We start from the raw sequence: 22808 nt of genomic DNA on the forward strand, positions 1-22808 counted from the left end.
GTTTTTTGTTGTTGAGTTGTATGAGTTCTTTATATATTTTGGATATTAGCCCTTTATCAGAGGCATTGTATCCAAAAATCTTCTCCCATTCAGTTGGTTGCCTCTTTATTTTGCCCATGGATTCTTCTGCTGTGCAGAAGCTTTTTAGTTTGATATAATCCCATTCATTTATTTTCGCTTTTATTTCCCTGGCCTTTGAGGTCAAATTCATAAAATCCTCTTTGAACCCAAGGCCCATAAGTTTAGTACCTATGTTGTCTTCTATGCAGACACATTTTTTAAAAGACCATTTCTCTGATTTCCAGAGACGTGAAGTACAAGTTAACAATGAGTGATATAAAAACTCATGTACTCCTTTGTATTTATTACTGGTTGTATTCATATAATAGTAGAATGTTTATAGCTATAATTCAATTCAAAATCTATACTAAATATGAGCCACATTTTGTGACTTCTTCTGGGGCTCCATTTTGTGGAAAGGCATAATCCACATCTCCAGGAACAATAAAAAGTTCTGGGATAGCTTTAACCTTTTTATCAGTGAATGCATCATACTCTGGATCCCAGCTTCATCTGGAATGGATACAGGTCAGCGATGCTGTATAATAAAACATTCCTTCCCATAACGGTCATATATGTCTTAATAAAGTTGGGTAAAATAATACATACCCCAAAAAATGTTTAATATTTTTCAATCTAATGTTTTCCAGATATTCAGGGGGGGAAATTACCATTATCTTTTAATTCTGTAGCCAGATTAGTCATTAATTCAAGAGAAAGGACAAAATAGAGATTTTTACAGTTAAAATTTTTCAGTTTATTCCGCATAGATTCTCATTGAAAGAACTACTAAGGAATGAGCCTTGGAGAAAAAAACAACAAAAAAATAAAGAAAGAAAGAACCGAGATGTGAACAGTGGAATGTAAAGGTAATATCCTAAGAAATCAGAAGACATGCTAGTAAATCTAAGTAAGTGTTAAAAAAAAAGTATGGAGAATTTAAGGATTTGGTAGAAGTAAAATACTATAGAAATATTGTAGAAATAAAATAAACAATAATCATATGGAAATGCAAAGGAAAATTCAGAGCTAAGTTAAAGCATTCCAAGGTCTATTTGTGCTATTCAGGGGGAAAAGAGATAAAATGAATTTTAAACTTTAAAAAATAAATTACAATATGTGGTTTTAAATGTTAGGGTAACCACTTAAAAAATAGAAATATATTTGATAGCTTTTAAGCCAATAGGAATAAAGGGAGAAGACAGAAAATCCAATTCAATAGAAAGCAGAAAAAAAGAAGCAAAGATAACATGTAGTAAATATAAAACACAAAATAATTTGGTGTAAGTTAAGCCCACACATATAAGAAGTACCAATAACTATACACTGTAAAATAGCATTAAATACACTACTGAGGTACAGAAACTCTAAGATTAAATTTCAACAAGCCCATCCTGTTTACAAAAGATATAACTAAAAAAAGGACATAAAATGGTTAAAAAGAGACTTCTGTTTCTTACAACACAGCAGCAAAGATAATCTGAAAAATGTCCCAGTTCCATTTAATAAATCCTGGATAATATGTCACGAAGCTCCTTTTAAATGCATAGTGAGCTCAAAAGAAAGAAAGGAGATGCGGGGGTAGGGTGCAGGGGGGCAGAATGGAATGGCGAGGCAAAGCAATGGCAAAACCCAGATGCCACTGGCTGCCCTTGTGGGGTTGGGGCCTTGAACTTTAATCCCATATGGGTACAGAGATGATTGCGTAGCCTTGAAGGAAAAGGGGAACTCAAACCAAGACCCCTGTATAAAGCTGAAACCCAAGATGGGCTCTGCCTTCAACCAGAGGAGGCCCAGTAGTGACAGGCACGGGGAGTTGTGTAAAGCAAGATCATCTGTCTTAGCCAGGACAGTGTGTTGAGAAAATGTTATTTGTAAAAATGTGTCACCAGAGGCCTACCACCGCATGGTTTTGAGGGTTGATTTGACACTATTTGAGTGACTTGAGAGTGCTTAATCGGAGAAAGTGACATAACTGGGTCAGGCTGGTAATATCCTAGAAGCGCCTGGCAAAGCAAACTCCAAACCACTCTACAGAGACACATGCTCGTAATCCAGCTGCACGGGACTCCCACAAAACCCCCTTCCCTTTGTAAGCACACAGTACTCGCTGTCCTCCCTTCAAGATGGTCATCCAGCCAGTAAAGTACCACATGGGGAACAGTAAAACAGGGTTCTGTGGGTGAGTTACTTTGCAATGTGTCATGAAACTCTACTGGTTCACAAATGGCATTGTGCATACCTTGAGTCATAATGAAAAAAAAGCGGGTACTGAGCGACTAGCAGGAAGATGAGAGGAAGCAAGCACAGAGGAACTAGTGACGCACATCTGCAGTGCTCTTCGTAAATGGAACTAAAACTCAGACCAGGCAAGCCCAGGCCCTGCTCACACTGCTGATCACTTCACACCAATTCCTTCCTGTTCTACACAAGGAGACTCACAACACAAGGAAGTCACCACATCACCTGAGCTAATGAGATGGGGGAAATAAAACTGCCTCAAACCTCCCTCCAGCTGCCATGGCTGACACCAGACTCCTAGACATTTTGCTCTCTTAGCCAACATCAAGTATTAACATTGGTCTCTTTTTAGCCCATGGTATTTAAAAAAGGGACATGCTTATAGGGTGCAGCTCAATCTTTCATTATTTATACCCTGACCTCCTTCCAACAAGGCTTTGGGGCATCCTTAGAGATGCACAGAATTCTTATATTTTTAGATAAAAAGTTCCCAGGGGCTCTGACTAGGATAATACACACTGGCTAGCTTATAGAACTTACATAATGATGTTAACAAGAGTGCTTCTAAAGTTTTCTCGTTCTTTATGTGGAGATTTGCTCTTTGATTTGGAAGTAGATGGTCCAGCATGACTATCATCAACTTGGTCTAATAGTTTGCCCTTTTTTCTAAGGTGTTCCATGTATTCAGCTGAATTTTTAAAAAAGCACACGTTAGTCATCCAAAAAGTAAGCTGAAATATTTAAGTGGTTAAAATAAAATACTAAAACACTTTTCGAGAAAAAACTACATGCTTTAAGTTCTCAAGTAACCATAAGTACAATTAATTGTTTTTCACTCTCAGGAAACTACTCTTGTTTTATGTTATCATAATAGAAACCACTGACTATTTCAAGAATACTCAATTAATTTATTTTATATTTTGAATAATATCTAATAAACTCAATTATTCAATTATATTTTCATTGAACCCTCTTAAATGAACACGATTAAAATTATGATAAAAACAGAACACAAAAGTATTTCAGAACATTTAAAGAACCATGATGACGAAAATGTTAATATTCAATGTAATCAATCTGATGAGTCAAAATAATAAAAAATATTCAAATGACTAATTTAGAAGTAACGTTTACATCTTATTAAACTCCCACTTAGAAAAAAATTCTTACTCTTTGATATAGAAGCAAAGTCTGACTACAATAAATCAAAATTTGATTATAAACATTCCAACTCACAGAATATCAGCTTTTATGACATTTGTAATTTGCCCAAAATAGCTAAGAACTGGAATCAATTATTTTCTGAGGGAAAACATTTAGGATAAATTTTTCTACTTGATATACAGGTCATTTCAGTTTTACAGTTTCACTACTCTATTAGCTAAATGTCATATGATTTTATTACTCTAGAAAATTTTCTTAGATCTAAGCTTGAATATTAAAGTTCTTACCATATGATTGTTCATTTTTAACAGTAAACTGTTCCGGAATATCATCATCCTGCTTTATGCTCAAATGGAATGATGGAGCTGCCTGCTGCCACTGGGGCTTTGTACTCACCTGAAATATGAAATTTAAATAGCACGAATAAAACAAGATCAGGAAAAAAACACATTTTTCATGAAATTCATGAGTATTTATAAACACAGACATTTCTCCAGGAAACCAAAACATCTGGAAAGAAGGCACAAACACTCAACGGCAAATCTCATTCAAGCCTGGGAATGGTCTTGGTGTGTGACATTTGGAAGACATTACCAATGGCCCTGCTCCTGGTTTGATGTGGGAGCCTGTTACCTAACACTGGGGAGTTCATTCCAGAGAGTATACTCACACCCAGATATTGGTAAGTGTTTTTTAGGCGTTCCATTTTAATGAGGCATTCTCTGTCAGGTCCAATGCTAATGAGTTCTACTACGTTCCACCTCCAAAAGGTCTTCCTGTTCTCATGACTTTAAGCGTCTCTAGATTACTCTGGAAACTCACAAATATATTCCACTGTTTAAGGCAGGGGTAACAAATTCTTATACTTACACGATTTGGGCAGGTATCCTAAAAGAGGGAGGAAGGCTAGTGAAGATATCTAATTGGCACTCAGCTTCAGTGCTGGGTAACAGTAGAGGGTGGCAGGTACTTTGGCAGACTGGAGAACACCTAGGTCTTTCAAAAGGCAACAACTCAAGCCAATTATTGCAATACCAGAGCACAGACCCACTGTTACTGGAATCTATGGCCCTTCGGTAAACCCAGATGGAAAGATTTTAAAGTAATATGTACCTATTTTTTAACACTGACAATTGAGTTTGTGTCTTTCTTTCAGACGCAAACTAACTTGATAGCCCACACTTATATTGGCAGGTCCTTCTTCCTGGTTTTACTCTCCCCAACCCCTTATTCCTGCTACCAAATAAACTACCTGTTGCACAAAAGTCCTTGTTTCAGGCTCATCTTTAACAGGAAAATAGACTAAGACAATTTATAAATTAATGCTTTTCCATCCATCCATCTGCCTTTCCATCCTTCCACTCTCATCTTATTCCATAAAGGATATAAGATTTGTGGGAATGCTATGAGTGAGATATGCACCAAGGGTGAGAATTAGGTCACCAGTTCACAGAGGCTGGCAGCCACCAGTGATGGGTTACCTTAGTTTTAACAAGGACCACCTCCAGAAGCATGAAGGTCTGTAATGAAAATCACTCTGCATCTTAACTACTGCCAGAAAATTTTATCCAAGTCTCAACCTCAATATATTCAAATGAAAGTTCTTAAAAAATAATCAATGGATTTTTATAAAAATCTCTTAAAAACATCTCCCTTAAAACTCAAAGAATGCTGAAAAATGTAAGATACTGCCAAATATGAACATAAAACCAGGTTTAAATCAGCCAACAAAAGCATTTTAGACGATTATATGCCACCAACAGGAAACTCAGCCACTGAGTACTATTAATAAATACGGAAATTTAAAGTAAGCTGACATTTCTGAACCTAAATACTAATAAGACAAAACAAACTAAAAGCAATTTTCACTTTCTTCAGTTTTAAAATGTGTTAAATTTTTAAACAGAAAATATCTACTCCATCTCATGTTTGTCTTTTAGACTAGAAAATTTAACACGTTGCGTACAGTGGGGTTTAAATCCCTCGTGAAGATTCTCGTGATCCGTACGCAACGTGTTAAGATAGATTTTGGAGAACTAGGGAAAACATCTATCATTCAATTTCCCAGAACTTGACATGATAATCAGGTTATCAATAAAAGCATATTTTCAATTAAAATATGTATTTTAAAATGTTCAATACAATTCATCTAAGAATATTAATTCAAGTTTCTAAGTGAAAAATGTCCTTCATTTTAAATTATCAGGAATATTTTCTATACAAAGCTACACAAACTCAATTGTATAGTTTGTTCTCAGCTATTAAAATATCTTTCAAAAAATAATGCTTTGGATGAACCTTCAAAGCATTATGCTAAGTAAAATAAGACAAACATATAAGGACAAATATTATATGATTCCGTTTATAAAAGGAATAAGGAACCTAAAGTAGTCAAATACACAGAGACAGAAAGTAGAATGGTGGTTGCCATGAGCTGCGGGGAGAAGGAATGGGGAGTTAGTGTTTAATGGATAAAGCTTCAGTTTGGGAAAATGAAAAGAATTCTGAAGATGGATGATGGAGATGGTTGCACAACAATGTAAATGTAATTAATGCCAGTGAACTACATACAGTTCAATTGAAAATGGTTAAAATGGTAAATTTTAGTTATGCATATTTTACCACAATTTAAAAAAAAGTAACGTTTGCCTTGAACCGCCACTTAAGCTCAACTTCCAGGAGTCACAAGATCAATGAGTCACTCAATGGCACTGAACTCAACATAATTATTAGATGGTAAAATTCATTACAATAAAGTATATCTTATCCAGCACTTATCAACTGAAAATGTCTATTAACTGCCTCTTCCACAGGTCAATGACAATTTATATTCATAACAGTAAAAAAAAGAATGGCAAGATCTGAGGAATCTTCTGTGGCTTAGCAGCATTTCACTGTTGGAAGACATTTCTCAAAGATCATCAAATCAACTCTGCTCACATTCAAACTCAGAAACTGAGGCTCAGGAGTGACCCTTCTTATCACAGAGTCATTAGTGACAAAGCTGTAACCTGAGGCTTCATTTCCCAACTCCAACACTTAGTATATACTTTCTACTAGTCCATTTTAGAAATTCTTTTAGCCAGAATATTCAAATATTCTTTACATTAACTAGGAAATTATAACTTACAGTTACTTTAAGATAGTTGTTTTTTTCTAATATGTGCATCTCAGAATTTCTCCATCAGAAAATAATCAAATGGAGCACAAAATTCAAAATCAGAAATTTAGTCACTTACAAGTTTAGAAACTAATAAACATTTTCAAAAGGGCAAAAAGTCAATGACAGCATCTAGGTAAGTTACCGAAGCCAACTGTGGTAAAACTCTTCCTGGTGTCTTGGATTTTTCTTTGCTGGTTGATTTGTCCTGCATGAAAAATACGAAAGAAAAAAAAATGTTTACTCTGTTAATGCTAAAACTGATTCTCTCAACCAAATTTTACAGAGGGTCTACTATAAAGTAAAGCGCATACTATCCAAAATATTTAGACATACTCTACTACTTTTTAAATTCTCAACGTTTGCCTTAGACTTGCTTCCTTTATAGCAAGCGAAGAAAGAAAAATGGTACCCAACAATACTAATCAGAAAGTTTTAAAAAGTGTGCAAAGCCTTTTATTGATTACATCATCTTCTGGGAATTTATCTGCACCTCATTAGTGTCCAGGGCTTACTCAGCTCCACCTCCCTTCTCTGTCACTAAAATATCATTTTTGTCCTATTGACTCTACTCCCTAAGCTGACAATGTATTCAGGATAACAAACCCTCAAGTTGCCCTAAGTAGCATTTGTACTTTTTAGCAACAACTTTCAGAGAAAATTTCTATCTCCTTAGAGCACAGGATGAGGCCATAGAAGTTTCATCTAGGTTAAGAGCAAGCGCTGCTAGTAATGATACTTCAATGTATAAAGCAGATAGTGTCAGTTGCACTTTTTGCCAATTGTCAATGTATTGCCCCTCAGCTCCAAATCTACCCTTTTGCCTTCCTTTGTGATTCTGGAACAGAACCCTATGACATTTCTCCTTTGCCAACCAGCACTAATATTATAAAGAGTGCTAAAAGAACAGTGTAAGTGAAAGAGACTTTTCTTCCTGGTTTCAGTTCCTTTCCTCGTTGCTCCATGGTGTGGCCGCCAGACGTAACCATCCTTGCCTATGGGCCCCTTCCCAGCCTGTGGTGTGTGGCTGGCCCTGTGGCAGACACTCTCTTGCAAGTTTCATTCATCTCTCAGGGCAGCTTTCCAGCAAGTTTTCCTTACATCACAGTGGAGACTTCCTTTCAAAATTTTCAGCATGCAAGCAGATGGTTTTCTCACTTCCCAGCCCAAGTTTGCAACACTTCAGTGCACGTCTTTGCCGCTCAAGGGGGCCATAGCCCTGCCCTCTCCAAGAAGTCTTAATAGGAGCTTTGGGGAAGGGATGGCTCTTCCAAGTTTCTTCCTTGAGCAGTCTCCCTTAGACCTGGTGAGAGTGGCTGCTCCTATGTGTGCTAGTTATGTATTCTTTAAAGCTACATTGTCCAAAACAGCATACCTATAGCTACTGACTGCTTGCAATGTGGCTCATCTGAAGTGAGATTGTGTTTAAGTGTAAAACATATACAGATTTTTAAGATTTGGTACAAAACATAAAGTATGTAAATTATACCTTGTCAATAATTCTTGATATTGATTATGTTTGATATTGATTACTTTATGTGCTGTGTATTGTTTTAAGAAATTTACATAAATTATCTCATTTAATTATCTTTAAAACTCTATGAGGTAAGCAGCGTTGTAGCATTTTTGTGCTTACTGTATAGATGAGGACTTCGTATATGATGTGGTTTTTGCCCCTACAAAGCACGCAGTCCGGTTAATATTAAAAACTGTGTGCTTCCACCCAGAACAGGAGGTGGTGTGCAGCAGAGTATTCAAAGAAAGTTTCGAAAAGAGAAAGGATGGAAGTTAAGCCTTGAAGCACATTTGGATTTTACATAGAACAGCAGTGAGCTTACTGAAGACAGAGAAAGCATAATGAGGACTCCAGAGGAAACGTTGTGCCTCATCCATGGTTCTCTCACCCCTGCCACTGCTAGCGAGGAGGCCTGGTGTTCCCCGGCACAGCTGCAAGGTGGAGGAGGGCTACATGGCCCTCATCAGACTTCACATAACCAAGGGGTAACCTTTGTTGGGTTAAGTCTCTGAGATTTGGGGGTCTGCCTGTTGTGTCACCTAGTATCAATTACTCTTACTAACAAAGTCACCAATATGCCCCTCAGTAGCTCCCTGTTAAAATCTGGCACTTTCTTCAAGACCAATATCAAAAAAGTTTAGATTTTCTTTCTTAAGTACAATTGCATAACAACTGAAGTGCATAACACTGCTTTGGTAACTTTCTTATGGTTTACATTCTGTCTGGAATGTAATGTGTGTGTGTGTACTGATCCTGCTCTCCTAGCCCCTCACCCTGCTCCATCTCAGTCTACTGAATCAGTCTTACAGAGCTGGATAAACTGACTTTAAAATAACTTTTTCTTAGAAAAGTTACAAATTGGTTAACCAAGCCCTTAAGAGAAGAAAGAATTGCAATGAGCTTCAGACAGTACTTGGGACAGTACAAAGAGCAGATCGTGTGGATGTTTCATACGTATCCAGTGCCACACCACAAACGGTTCTGTTTTTACAATTCCCACAGGATGTGAAGGAAAACATGAGCACAACATTTTCAAGCTAAAAGGTGCAACAGGGATTCTCAGAGTGTAAGGCTTCTCTTTGGAGAGAATGGGAGTGTGGCAAAGGCCTGAAAAGAGTGCAGCTGTGGATGACAGGAAATAAAGAGGTTCTGGGATTTTCATACCAGGAAACTGAGGCCATTCAAATGAGGTCTATTGGATTGGAGCCACAACAGATGTACAAGACACCTTGTTCAACACCAGTTGCCTACACAACCCCCCACACACCTGACTTCTTCAGGTCTATACCCCGCCCATTCTGCATGCTGAGCGCTCACAGCCAGTCTCATCAGCACCCTGGGAGGAGAAGGATGGTGAGGGCCTTAATGTTCCCTTCTTATACTGTAATGCAGAATATACACCTCATAGAAGGTTTTACAAACAATGGTTCTCTGGCCAACAAAGAGCAGCCACGCATAAGCCAGAATGCCATCTAGCTAAGTAATACTGTTCTTCAATAAAACCAGAGGGATGGATTTTAAGTAATAGCTACATATTTTTTAATGCTGACAAACAATTCTATTTTAGTCTGTATTTTATTTTCAGATAATAACTTAGGCATAGGCTATCTTTCCCTCTGCTTTGGAACTCTCGTGAGGTTTTCCCTAAGGAAATATCATTGACTTTTTTTTTTTTAATCACACAAATCTTGTGCCTCACATCCTTTCCCACCCTCTGGCCTCACCTCTGATTCTACACATGGCTGCAGTAAACAGTTCTGCTGGATTCAATTCATGTAGGAATGAGTGTTTCACCTCAGGATAATGTCTTTTGCTTTCTGTGGTAGGGCTTCTCCAATGCCATGGGACTCTCAGGGTAGCCCCTTTGGCACACACACACATGCACAGCCAGAGTGGGTGGGAGTTAACATCCTCAGGAGCAACTCCCACCAATGTGGGATGAGAGCTGAAGGGTACATGCTACTACCCCCAATCATCCTAAGTGGACAATTCCAGAAAGATCTTATAAGCTGCTCAGAAGGTCATGGCAGGATCACCCCAGTTGTCTAGTGTGACAACCAACTTGGTAACACATCCTCATATTGGTTCTCCTTTTTCCTAGTTTTACTCCCCAATATCTTACTCCTGCTTCCTGGGGTCACCTCCCAAATAAAGTACACACAAATTCCTTTTTTCAGGCCCTCCTTTCACTTAAAAACAAGCTAAACTTAAAAATCAGTCCTCTTCCATCCTTCTGTCTGCCCTTCCATTCTTCCAGTTTCATTTTGCTTCATAAAGGATTTACGACTCGTGGGAGTGCTATGTGCTCAAAGGGTGAGAATCAGGTCCCCAGCTCACAGGCTGGGAGCCAACAAGGCTGGGTCACCTTCATTTCTGGAAGCATGAAGGTCTGTAATGAAAATCACTCTAGGTCTTAAATACCACAGGAAAATTGTATTCAAACGCTAACCTTAATATTCAAATGCAATTTATTTTATTCAATAGATTTTTTAATATCTCAGAAATGTAATTTATCTTAAAAGACATAAAACCCAAAGTATACAGATGAAAAATTGCAAGATATAGTCAAATATAAACACACTATAAGGTTTAAATCAGCCAACAAAAACGTTTTACATAATTATATGCCTCACTGGCTAAAAAAAATTATTCATCTCAGCTACTGATCACTTATTCAGCTAGTAAACTTAAATTTATTTGCTATTTCTATACCTATATATTAGTAAAATTAAAAAAAACTAACAGCAATTTTTTTCATTGTTAAAATTTGTTAAGTTTTTAAGGAGAAAATAACAATGTCTATTTTATTTCAGGTCTTTGTCTTTTAAACTAGAAAATTTAAAATAGATATTTGCAGAACTAAAAAAAAGGTGCTATCATTTTATTTTATAGAACATGGTATGATAATCTTGGCATTACCGATATAAATGGGTTCACAATTAAAACATGTACTTTGAAATGTTCAAGATCATCTAAATTTTTTAATTCAATTTTTTTAAGCTGAAAGAATCTTTCATTTCAAATTATTAGGAATCTTTTCTGTATAAAACAATGCAGGCTACATTTTATAGCTCATTCTGAGCTTTTAAAATATTCTTCAAAACAAATGTTTGCATTGAATTTCCATTAAAATTCAACTTCGAGAAATCACAAGTGTGTAATTCAAGGCATTAAACTCAACATAATTATTAGATAGTAAATTTTATTGCAGTAAAATCTAACTTGTCTAACAATTTATCAACTAAAAATGTCTTCTAACTACATCTTCTACAGGACAACAATAATTTAAAGTCAAAAATAATGAAAAGGCTGTAGCACAGTATTTTAATGCTGGAAGAGGCATCTCCTCAGAGATCATGAAACCAACACTTCTCATTCTCAAACTCAGAAACTAGGGCTCAGAGAAGTGACTACCCAATAGTCACAGAGCAGTTAGTGACAAAGCTGTAACTCATGTTGTTTCCTAATTCCAACACGGCTTCTGCTAGACCATCTTCACAATTCGTTTATTCAGAATTCTCAAATATTCTGTACATACTAGGTAATTATAGCTTATACTTCCTTTATTAAGATAGTTATTTTTCCTAAGATACCCGTATGCACCTCATAGATGTTCTCTGTCAGAAAAGAATTAAGTGGAGCACAGAATTTAAAATCAGAAATTCAGTAACTTATTTGCAAGTTTGAAAACCAGTAAACATTATTATAAAAGCAATAAGGTATGAAGATATATTGGTAAATTACCGTAGACAATTGTGGTAAAAATCTTACTGGTAACTTGGATTTTTCTTTGCCGGCAGATTTATCCTGCATGAAAAATATACAAAACAAAACTGTTCACTCTGTTAATGCTAAAATTGATTCATTCAACCAAATTTTACAGGGTGTCTAATATAAAGTAAAACACATATCATTCAAAATATTCTAAAATGTTTTACAGATGGTATGATACTTTTGTACAGAAAATCATAAGGAATCCACGAAAACTATTAGAGCTAATGAATGAGTTCAGAAAGGTTGCAGGATTCAAGATCAATACACAAAAATTAATTGTACTTCTAGACAACTAGCAATGATTAATTCAAAATTGAAATTAAGAAACAAATCCATTTACAATAGCATCAAAAAGAATAAAATACTTAGGAATAAATTTAACAAAAGACACGCAAGACTTGTTCAATGAAAGCTATAAAACATTATTGAGATAAATTAAAGAACTTAATAAATGGAAAAACATCCTATGCTCATGGATCAGAAGACTAACATTTTTAAAATTCAATGCTCCCTCTATAATCTATGGATTCAACACATTCGCTATCAAAATTCCACTTTTTTTGTAGAAATTGACAAGTTGATTATAAAATCACATGGAAATGTAAGGTACTCAGAACAGCCAAACAATCTTGAAAAAGAACAAAGTTGGTAGACTCACACTTCCAGATTTCATAACTTACTAAAAGCTACAATAATGAGAACTGCACAAGAATAAACACATAGATCAAAGAAATAGAACGGGCAATTGATTTTTGACCAGGGTGCCAAAACAATTCAGTGGGGAATTGGTCAGATCTTCCAGGGAATTTATTTAAATCTAATTAGCATCCAAAGTTTACTCAGAATTTATTTAAATCTAATTAGCATCCAAAGTTTACTCAGCCGCACCTTCCTTCTCCATGGCTAAAACATTTTTTCTTTTTTCCAGAGTTTTCCACTTCCTAAGGTGACAATGTATTCAGGTTAATGCATCCTCAAGTTATTATAAGTAACATTTGTACTTTAGCAGTAACTTTCAGAGAAGAACACCTCTACCTTCTTCGCAATAGAGAATAGCTCTATGGTAGAAATTACATCTAGGTAAAAAGAAGCACTGTTAAGAATGATTCTTTGATTTATAAAACAGATAATATGAGTTGTGCTTTGGTCAGTTATCAATTTCTTGCATCTCATTATCAAACCTATGCTTTTTGTCCTCCTTTGTGATTCTTGAGCAAGACTATAAATATTTCTCCAGCTGGCACAATATTTATAGAGGGTTCAAAAGAGACAGTATAAGAGAAAGGGCATTTCCCTCCTGGTTCCAGTGATTTTTCTTGTTGCTCCCATGGTGTGGCTGCCAAGCAGTGAGCATCCTTGCCGGTGGGCATCTTCCCAGCCTGTGATGTGTGACTGGCCCAGTGGCAGACACCCTCCAGCAGGTCTCACTGTTATCTGTAAGGACAGCTTTCCGGCAAGTTTCCCTTGCACCATACAGGACAACCTCCATTCAAACTTTTTAGCATGTAAGCAGGTGGTTTTCTCACTTCCCACATTAACACGTAACACACTGATTTGCATAACTGTATAGTGCTCTACTGTATAAATATAATGCAATTTATTCATTCTACTCTCTTGTGAATGAACATTGAGTTTATTTCCAATGTTTCTCTATTACAAAAGGCATATATTTTAGTATACACACAATTCTTGTATCTCACGCACACCAATATAGTGTAAATATAATATACATATATAATATTATATATATATTACACATGTGTATGTGCATACCTGTTTTTGTCCCTTCATTTACTTCCATTGGTAAATTTGTCTATGTGTAAACAAATTGTTTCATATTGCCTATATTACTATGACTTCATAATAGGTCGTAAAATCTGTAAAGCATTTCTCTCACGTTACTATTCTTAAAAATTATACACAATCTTGACCTTTTCTCTACCATGTGAATTTCAGGATGCAAATTGCATGCAAGGGTTTGGAACTGTGATAGAAACATACTGAATTTCTAGAATAATTTGGAGAAAACTGACATTATAATAATATTGACTCATTTCCTACATGAATACATTTCTTTATTCAGATTCTGGAAGTATATCCCTCAAAAACATTTTTATAATAGTCTTCATATATGTCTTACACATCTTTTGTTAGACTGTTCTCAAGTATAAAGATTTTGGATGGAAAAATCTATGATAGGACCCAAACAACTGACTTAAAGATTTTTTAATTCCAACAGACTTGTAAACAGGGAAACGTCTGTGAACATTGCATCTACTTATAATAATTTCTCTGATGTTTCTTCTTTGTTTGCCCCAATCAGATATCCATGTTTTTCTTCCTGCTCTGTGACTAGGAGGCTGAATTCTGTGGATGGGCATCATTTGGGGTCCTGAAGGGGATTAAGCCAAAGAGGCACCAGTAGGAGACCAGAGAGCAGGAAGAGAGGGAGTTTAGGATATTTCTTTCCTAGTACTCCCTATTTCCCATCTTTCTGGTAGTCGCTGAATTCCTCCAGAGCTCAGCCTCTGCCACAAAGCTACCATGTTTCCCCGAAAAAAAGACCTAGCCAGACAATCAGCTCTAATGTGTCTTTTGGAGCAAAAATTAATAAAAGACCCGGTCTTATATTATATAACATAAGATACGGTCTTATAGTAAAATAAGACCGGGTCTTATACTAATTTTTGCTCCAAAAGATGCATTAGAGCTGATTGGCTAAGTTTTATTTTCGGGGAAACACGGTACCATTGCAAGCCCCACACTTCTGAAAATTGTGGGTGTTCAGTTCCTTTGACCTGCCCGTCCAAGGAATGGCAATGGCTTCCCATTACTATTAATTCTTACATGAGGAGTCATCCCTGTTGGTTCCTTCCTTAACCTTGCCCACACCTCTGCAAATGGTCTCTTTACAAGCTTTCTTCAGTCAAATCCTTTTGAGAATACCAGCTGTTTTGTTTGGATCCTGACTAATACAATTTTACATTACCAAAATTAAAATTGCTAAAGAGTCTAGGTCTTCCTTAAGTAGTCCGGTTTTGCAGTTATTCTTTATTTTGCTGATTTTCAACTACTTGTCTATTGGAAGGAATGTTGTAAATCTCATAGAATCCAAATTTAACCATTCTGATCAAATTACCAGAATCTATGAAGGTGTCTTCAACTGAAACCCAAAATGCCTTATTTTATGTTTCAACTAATTTTAACAATGAAATGAGCAGTTGTAAAAGACTTATATTTATCTTACATACCTAACTTAAGAACTCAGATTCCTGTTTCTGAAAAATGTCATGTCACTCTCAACCTTGCACTAATGAGATGAATATGTTAAAAATCTCCTTCAGCAAATATAATTTTACCACTTGCTTACTTTTTCAAACTAAATGAATACATAAGTAAATGTCACATAAAAATGACATTTCCAAAAGTTTAATCTATTCCATTTGTTTTAGGTCAAAATATAAATACTTTCATCTTTCAAAAGGAAAACTACACTTGAAATTAGCATAAATGAGAGCATCTAGAGTTTTAAAATTACAGATCAACCAAAGCAGTGAGAGAGGGACCTCTACTGTTTAAAAATAGTAGGCAAAAAATGGAAATATCCTAGATGGGCTCATGCCCATTCTTCCAAGATCTCACTGCCTTTTTAGTAATATAGGGTTTTTTGTTTTTTTTTTTTTTGGTTGGGAGGGGAGTGGGAAGGGATGACAGGTGTAATTTATAAACATCACTTCTATTAAGATAAAGCACAACTTAAAACTTAATTGCCAATAGGTTTATAGAGGATGCTTTTTGGTCAATTAGGAACATTGCGAAATAACTATTTACAAATATGGTAAACTTGTAATGTAAATTTCAACAATGTACAATATGATTTAAGATCAGGACAAAGACTGAAATGGGCATCAAGCAAGGAAGTTGCTTACTGTATATTGACAGAGACGACAAAAATTTTTAAAAGGATTTTGATTACAATACCACATATAAAAAATCAGCAGTCTATTAATCTAATTGCTCAGTTTTTTTAGTAACCTGTATCTTAATTTTTTGTGTATTTGTTCATTTGTGTGTTTTTTTTACTACTAATTACTAATGAAATGGTAAGTGAATCTGTTTCTTGGTTCTCAACTTATTACACATTTCAATAAAATGCCGAAACCAAATTCTCTTGATTATTTAGGCATTAACCACTTATTTGATTAATTAATAAATTCAGGATTTGATATTTTCTGTTATTAACTACAACCCAACAGATAGGGGAATAAATCACCTTTTAAAATCATTTCCCAATAAACTCTAACACTACAAAAAATTATGAAGCATTGGAAAGAAAATAATTATAGTGTGGTATCAAAACAAAGAAGTTAAGCAAAATTTGCAGGCTTAAACGCAACTGTTTTCTATTAGTACCAGGATTATTAAGGGGACTTGTTCATATTCATCTGGAGAGCTACAGTTGTTTTCTAGCTAGCGAGAATAATGCCAGGCTTCCCATTTTGTTCTGGCATTAAAAAGTTTGACTATTGTTCTGCATTTCTTTTGTTTACAGTGCTCTTAAGTTCAATTAAAAAAAAAAAAAAAACAGATCTGAAGAGTAGCTATTGCAACATGCATCTTTTATTATGTGCTAATGGGACGTTTTCTTAAGCAGAAATTCCATTTACCACTTACCAAACCCTGTCACATATGATATGGCACGGCAGGGTATGGCATGGCAGCTTATTTGAACTTCACAACAATCTTAAAGAGGAGGAAACATTGTTCTGATTTTCCCCTCTGCATAAAAGGGAGAGAAGGCTTAGAAAGACGAAGTGATTTGTCCAAAGTTGAACAGCCAGGAAGGGGCTTGGATTCCACCCCACAGCCCAAACCCACTGTAACTCCTCACGGCGCTTCCTCCGCCCCAAACACACCCACAGTAGCACCCTGGGGGCACTCTGGGGCTGCAGTTGAAACTGCTGGCGCACTGCTCCACTGGTGTGTTTGGTTGTTATGACAACATCAAGAGCGAACAGTTGGTAAGGAAACATATTAAGTTTTCACCGAAAGCCCTCGGAATCCTAGATCATAACTTGGGTAAGGAAGCTGTACTCTGCGGGGTCACAACTGGGGAGTCTGGAAGACCCGGGCTTCAGTCACTTTTGAAATGCGAGGGAAGCCTCGCGACTGGACTAGCCTGGCGAGGAGCGGTCCTCTCACCTGCTCGCTGCTCATGATGCGAGGACGCGCGGGCCGCACCCAGCGGCTCTGAGGTCGCAGCTGCCGGGTGGCCCCGGACCCCCTCCAACCAGAGATGAGCCGCCCACTCTCCCGCCTGCAGCCTCAGCTCTCTCCGCGCTGGGGTTCACTAGCGTCTGGGCCGCGTTCGCTGCTAAGCAACAGGCCCGCACAGATTCCGTTTCCGGTCGTCTCTTGCTTCCAGTAACAGCGCCCAGAAACTGGCAGTGCGTCCTGTAGGCGGCGCTTTCCAGGATGCTGGTTGGCCTCTCCACGCCGTTTTGAGATTGGGACACGCTAGGGACGGGTGTTTGAGACTTACCGACATGTAAATGACATCGAAATCCATGAGTGTAGATGAGGTGGCTCAGGGAATGTGCATAACAAGGACAGAAGAAAATCTAGTATTAAAATAATATTTAAGAGTTGGACAGAAGGGGACTGTGCAAAGAGAACTGAGAAGTGGCTAGGGATAATTGGGGACAAAGTACAGTAAATCTGTATTTAATGTAGTTCTTGGAAAATTTAGCTTTAAGCAAAACTGTATAAAACAAAAAAAAATTCACCTTAGGGCAATTGAAGTTTCTATGGTATATTTCTGGTCAATAAAATACCACAAACTTCAGAATAAAGACCCAAAACATGTCTAATATTAAACATTAAAATAACGGAGTTATATATACATTTAAGAAATATTCATAATAACAAGTAAGATAATTTTGCAACCTACTTATTCGATTTCAGGGTCACAGGTGCCTGGAGCCTCTCTGGCAGCTCAGGGCACAAAGCAAGAACCCATGCTGGACAGGACACCCTTCCATGGCAGGGTCACTGACACCCACACCCACACCCACTCGTCCTAGGACAATGTAGACATGCCTATTCACCTCACCTGCACATCTTTGGGATGTGGGAGGAAACTGGAGTCCCTGCAGAAAACCCATACAGACATGGGAAGAACGTGCAAACTCGACACAGACAGTGGCCCCAGAAGGAATCCATAGTATTTCTTGTCAACATTATAATGAAATGATGTTGAGCAAAGTGACGTTATTCGAGGAACTGCTGTGTAGACTCATAGAAACCAAATAAAACAGTATTTCAAGAAGGAGAATATTGTCAACAGTGTTAAAAGCTTCCGAAGGTAAGTAATCTTAAGGATTTAAAAGTATCCATTGGAGAGAGCAACAAAGAAGTCATTGGTGAACGTGGCAAAGGGATTTCAGAACAGTAAGGTAGGAGGATGTGGGCCCAGGTGCCAGAGGTTGGATAATGAAAGGGAGGGAGACTGCCAGTATAGACAAGTCTTCAAAAAGTTTGTGTTATGAACAAGAGAGAGAGGGTGGGGACTGAGGGCTGTTGTGGGGACAAGGACCTTATTTTTTTAAACAAGAGAGTTTTGTTTGTGTTTAAGTGTAGATGGGAAGGGAGAGGATGAAAATGAAGGAAAAAGTAAAAAGGAGATAGAATTATTTCCAGATGAAGAGACACCATATAAAGATACCTTGTAAAAGAATGAAGGAGACAAAGATGAGTGTAGATGTGGGTGTTGAGAAATTTGTGTAGTTGGGGGCCATTCCCAAAAAGTGAGTTTCATTTTTCTCTGTGATATAGAAAGCAAAATCATCAGCTAAGAACCAGAGGGAAGGTAAGAGTCAAGGGTTAGTCAAAATTTTGAGCAGAATGAAGTCTTGAAATAACGTGGCAGAAGAGAGAACAGAAGTGATTAAGGAAATACTGGAAAAGCCCACTTGAAGTTAAAGCCTCTGTCTGACCAGTAGTGACCGAAATCTATACTCCAAAGATATTCAACAGACCAGGCTCAGAGAAGACTAACACACAGCACCTTTCCCCGGCTGGTGTGACAGAAGGACAACTGTTAGCTCAAAAATTGGCTCATACACAGAGAGCAGGGAAAGACCTAAGAAAGGCAGACCACTCCAGATTGACAGGTGGGAAGTTTAATAAGCAAGAGAACTTACATATAAGGCTTGTCTTGGGTTTCTACAAGACAAGTAGATCTCCACATCCGCCCGCCAGAATCTTCAAAGTTTATATAGAAGCTTTAACAGGGTTCAGTCACATATGTCCTCCAGATGGTCTCAACACATTACTCTCTCAAGCCTGTGTCCTTGAGAATGGCTCCAGCTATGGGAACAGCGGGCAGAGTGTACGATCTAAGGAGAGGGCAGGGGTGAGGAACTTCCGATTGCCAGGTCCAGCTCCCAGGTCAAATAGCAGTCACATCCTTTCAATGACCCCTTCCAACATTCCATCTCTTGTAACTGGCTCTTACCATGTTTCCCCAAAAATAAGACCTAGCAGATAATCAGCTCTAATGCGTCTTTTGGAGCAAAAATTAATATAAGACCCGGTCTTATTTTACTACAATATAAGACCCGTTCTTATATTACATAAGACCAGGTCTTATATTAATTTTTGTTCCAAAAGATGCATTAGAGCTGATTGTCTGGCTAGGTCTTATTTTCGGGGAAACAGGGTATACTCTTACACGTCCCCCTCTTCCCCAATGTATCTTGAGCGATCAGCAAGAGGTGTCATTATTATGGAGGTGGCTTATTTGGTAGCTATCTGGTTGTACTGGAGACAGATAATCTGGTTGTATTATAGACAGATACCACAGCAGCAATGTAGGCACATGCAAGAGAAAACACAGATTAAGATAATATTCCCAAAATAAGTAACAATTTTTTTTTATCAAGAGCTTCACGATCCGAACCACTGATTTGTTAAGTCCCCTAGGCTGGGGATTGGATCACTCAGGGTGTTCATTTGTGTCCTCATGTGACTTAATAAAAATGATACATTAACAGACTTAGCAGGTATCGTGTTTAGGTAATGGCCACAAGTCCCCCATGTGAGGAGGTCCAAATAAGATCGAAAGCCATCTTATTTTGGAGACCAGGTTTTCTCATTAGAGATTCTTTAGTGTTCAATAAAGACAGGCTTTGCTGGCTATCATTGAAAGATTATTGGGTGAATTTAGTAAGGGCTTCTATATGTGCTATGATGTCCTCCAGGTCAATGGAAGGAACAAAGAGTGCGGCCAAATGATTATGCCAATGGAAAACAGACATACCTACTTGGCCTTGAGGAGAGGGAGGTTGGTAATTTGTGTTACCATGGAAAGATTCTGCCCTGTATCTAGGGAAAACCCAAGGTACAGTGGCACCTAGGTGGAAACCATAGCCAAAAATGTGTGTCATACAACCATAGGGTCCCATTCGGGGAATTGGATTACAGGATAGTTAAGATTATATCCTTTCTTGAAGGTGGTTACAGCTTATTTCAAAGCTGTTAACCTAGATGCATAGAAACAATGGACAGGGCTTACATAAGGCAAAGATAAACCTTTTACCAAAGAAGTTATATGCCTTAGACATGGCTACTCACCATGACCTGTCCAATAAGGAATTTACGATCAGATCACTCTGTGAGTGTACTTTCCCTAGAGCCCCTTTTTTTTTCATTCACACTGCATTAACCATGTCACGGTATTTCAAGGGCAATCCAGCATCCTTGGCAATAAGTTATCCCGCCTGGGCACTGTGGTGGTCTCTCTTTCTGTGTTCCAATCTGCTGTATCTACTGAAGGGTCAGTTGCTAGGGCTTATACCTGGGCAAGGGCGTCAGCTTCCCGATTGCCAGGGGTGACAGCACCTAATGAGCCAGGGCACAGAAAACAGTGAGGACTGCCTCAGGCTCTTGCAGATAAACTGAAATGTCTTTCCACATATTCTAACCCCACAAGGGCTTGTTCACGCTCATCTATCCATTGGTTTCCCATTATCTAAGCCACAGGGTTAATCCCTTTAGAACAGCCCAACTGTCAGTTCAAAGGGTTAATGGCCAGGGCTCAATCACCAGCCAAACCGCTCTGAGTTCAGCCCTCTGCAGTCCATGTGGATGGGTTGCCCTGACTAGACCTATCAGTATAACAGGCATTGGGGAAATTTCTCCCACCAGCTCTATACAGGAATAGGAGAGGAAGCATTTGAAGGATTGACGTACTCCATCTGGCTTAGCATCACCATTTCTAGAGTCAGTGGTCTGGTGGACAGGGTGCCCCTCTGCTGCAAGAAGACATACTACTTAGTCAAAGTTTGAGCCATGGCAGAGGTAGTTGATGGCACATATGTTCAAATAACCCCTTGATAGGGAGGGAGGTTCTTACTACAATATGCTGTTGCTCCCTCACCAGAGGCTCTGCCTGGGGGAGCGCTGTGCACACTGTGAGAAGCTTTTGCTCCCTGGGGGTATATCGGGTTTCTGTCTTAATTCCAAGAGCTGGGACCAACATCGTAGGGGTACTCTCTCCTTCTGTTGTCTGTGCCACAGTGCCCAACCCATACCTTCCGGAGTCACAGACACATCTAACTCAAACGGTAGCCCTGCTCAGGAGATGTCCAGAGCTTTAATCTGCTTCACTAATATTTTTGCCTTCGCAAAGGTGGCTTGCTGCTCTGACCCCCAGTCCCACATGTGCCTTTTCTTTACCAGGCAGTATAAGGCTCAGCGGCACTGTGCCAAGTGCGGGATAAAAGTCCTCCAAAACCCCATAATCCCTGCATGGACTTGCATCTCTTTCATGTTTTTAGGGATTGAGTAGGCTTCCATCTTATCAATCACAGCTTCTGGGACAATGCATGTCTTTTTCAACCAAACGATTCTCAGAACTTTCTCAGAACTTTATAGCCTTGAATCATCTGTGCACTCACCATGCATCTGCTCCCTGGCAGATGTTCCAGTGAAGTGTGCAGAGTATCCTGTAGCAGAGGCAAGTCTTCACATGGTAACATTATATCATCAATGTAATGGACCATTTTACTGATGTGGGGAAGGAGAACAAGGGCAGATCTCGGGTTACCATCCCATGACATATTGTGGGCTGTGCAGGTAGCCTTGGGGAAGCACTTGGAAGGTCCATTGTTGTCCCTCCCCCATTAAGGCAAACTGATCTCAGAACTCAGCAGCCCAAGGATTTACTGAAAAGAGCATACCCCTTCTTTATGCTTAAATTCCAGGACCAAGGTATCTAAGATATTGGCAGTGGTGGGCACAGCACATGGACAGGAGGCACTACCTCTTTAATTCTCAGTAATTCAAGGTCATCCGCCATGAGCCATCTAGCTTTTTGATTGGCCACAATGGGCTGTCGAAAGCACTATGGGCAGGGGATAAAATACCCACTTGGTGTAGTTCTTGGATAGTTTCTCTTATTTCCTTATGCCCCCAGGCAACTTATATTCTTCGAGGGGGCAATAGATGTAGTGGTTCCCAGTTGGCATTTCCTCTCAGCACTGGTTTGATTACTCTAAGCCAGATGCAGAATTCACTGGTAGAGGTTTGCAGAGTTTGATCTTGTAGGATACCAATGTCTAATATGTTCTCCGGTATTGGAGAGATTAAAAAAAGAAAGTCTCATATTCTCATGGGGGAGAACACCCAATGTGCAATGTCAAAGGGATGTTCCTGACCATGACCATTTGCCCTTCCTAATCATCAATGGTGCCAGAAAACTTCCTATACTCACAATGTGGGAGGCACCCACCCCAAATAAGACTGTATCCCCAAGGCCTCTGCTGGAACAGGCGGGGCATCAGGGGTGCTAGGGGCAGCTGGGGCAGGTCTGAATTGTGGGTCAGGTTTAAG

General features: G+C 38.3%; 1 protein-coding gene across 2 annotated transcripts in view; it reads right to left on the minus strand.

The window, feature by feature from the left end:
- DNAH7 (dynein axonemal heavy chain 7) overlaps positions 1–17284 on the minus strand; it is a 216972-nt gene extending 199688 nt beyond the window's left edge. For both annotated transcript variants that reach the window (XM_019741305.2, XM_019741304.2), the window contains exons 1-5: positions 17118–17284; positions 11886–11948; positions 6771–6833; positions 3753–3861; positions 2842–2989 (exon numbers count right to left, since the gene is read on the minus strand). In XM_019741305.2, coding sequence (XP_019596864.2) covers positions 2842–2989; positions 3753–3861; positions 6771–6833; positions 11886–11948; positions 17118–17132 — 398 coding nt within the window. In that variant the 5' untranslated portion in view covers positions 17133–17284. The remainder of the gene's footprint in view (positions 1–2841; positions 2990–3752; positions 3862–6770; positions 6834–11885; positions 11949–17117) is intronic.
- Between the last annotated feature and the right edge of the window lie 5524 nt (positions 17285–22808).

The sequence above is a fragment of the Rhinolophus sinicus genome, linkage group LG01 (assembly GCF_036562045.2).
Source record: "Rhinolophus sinicus isolate RSC01 linkage group LG01, ASM3656204v1, whole genome shotgun sequence".
NCBI classification, from domain to species: Eukaryota; Metazoa; Chordata; class Mammalia; order Chiroptera; family Rhinolophidae; genus Rhinolophus; species Rhinolophus sinicus.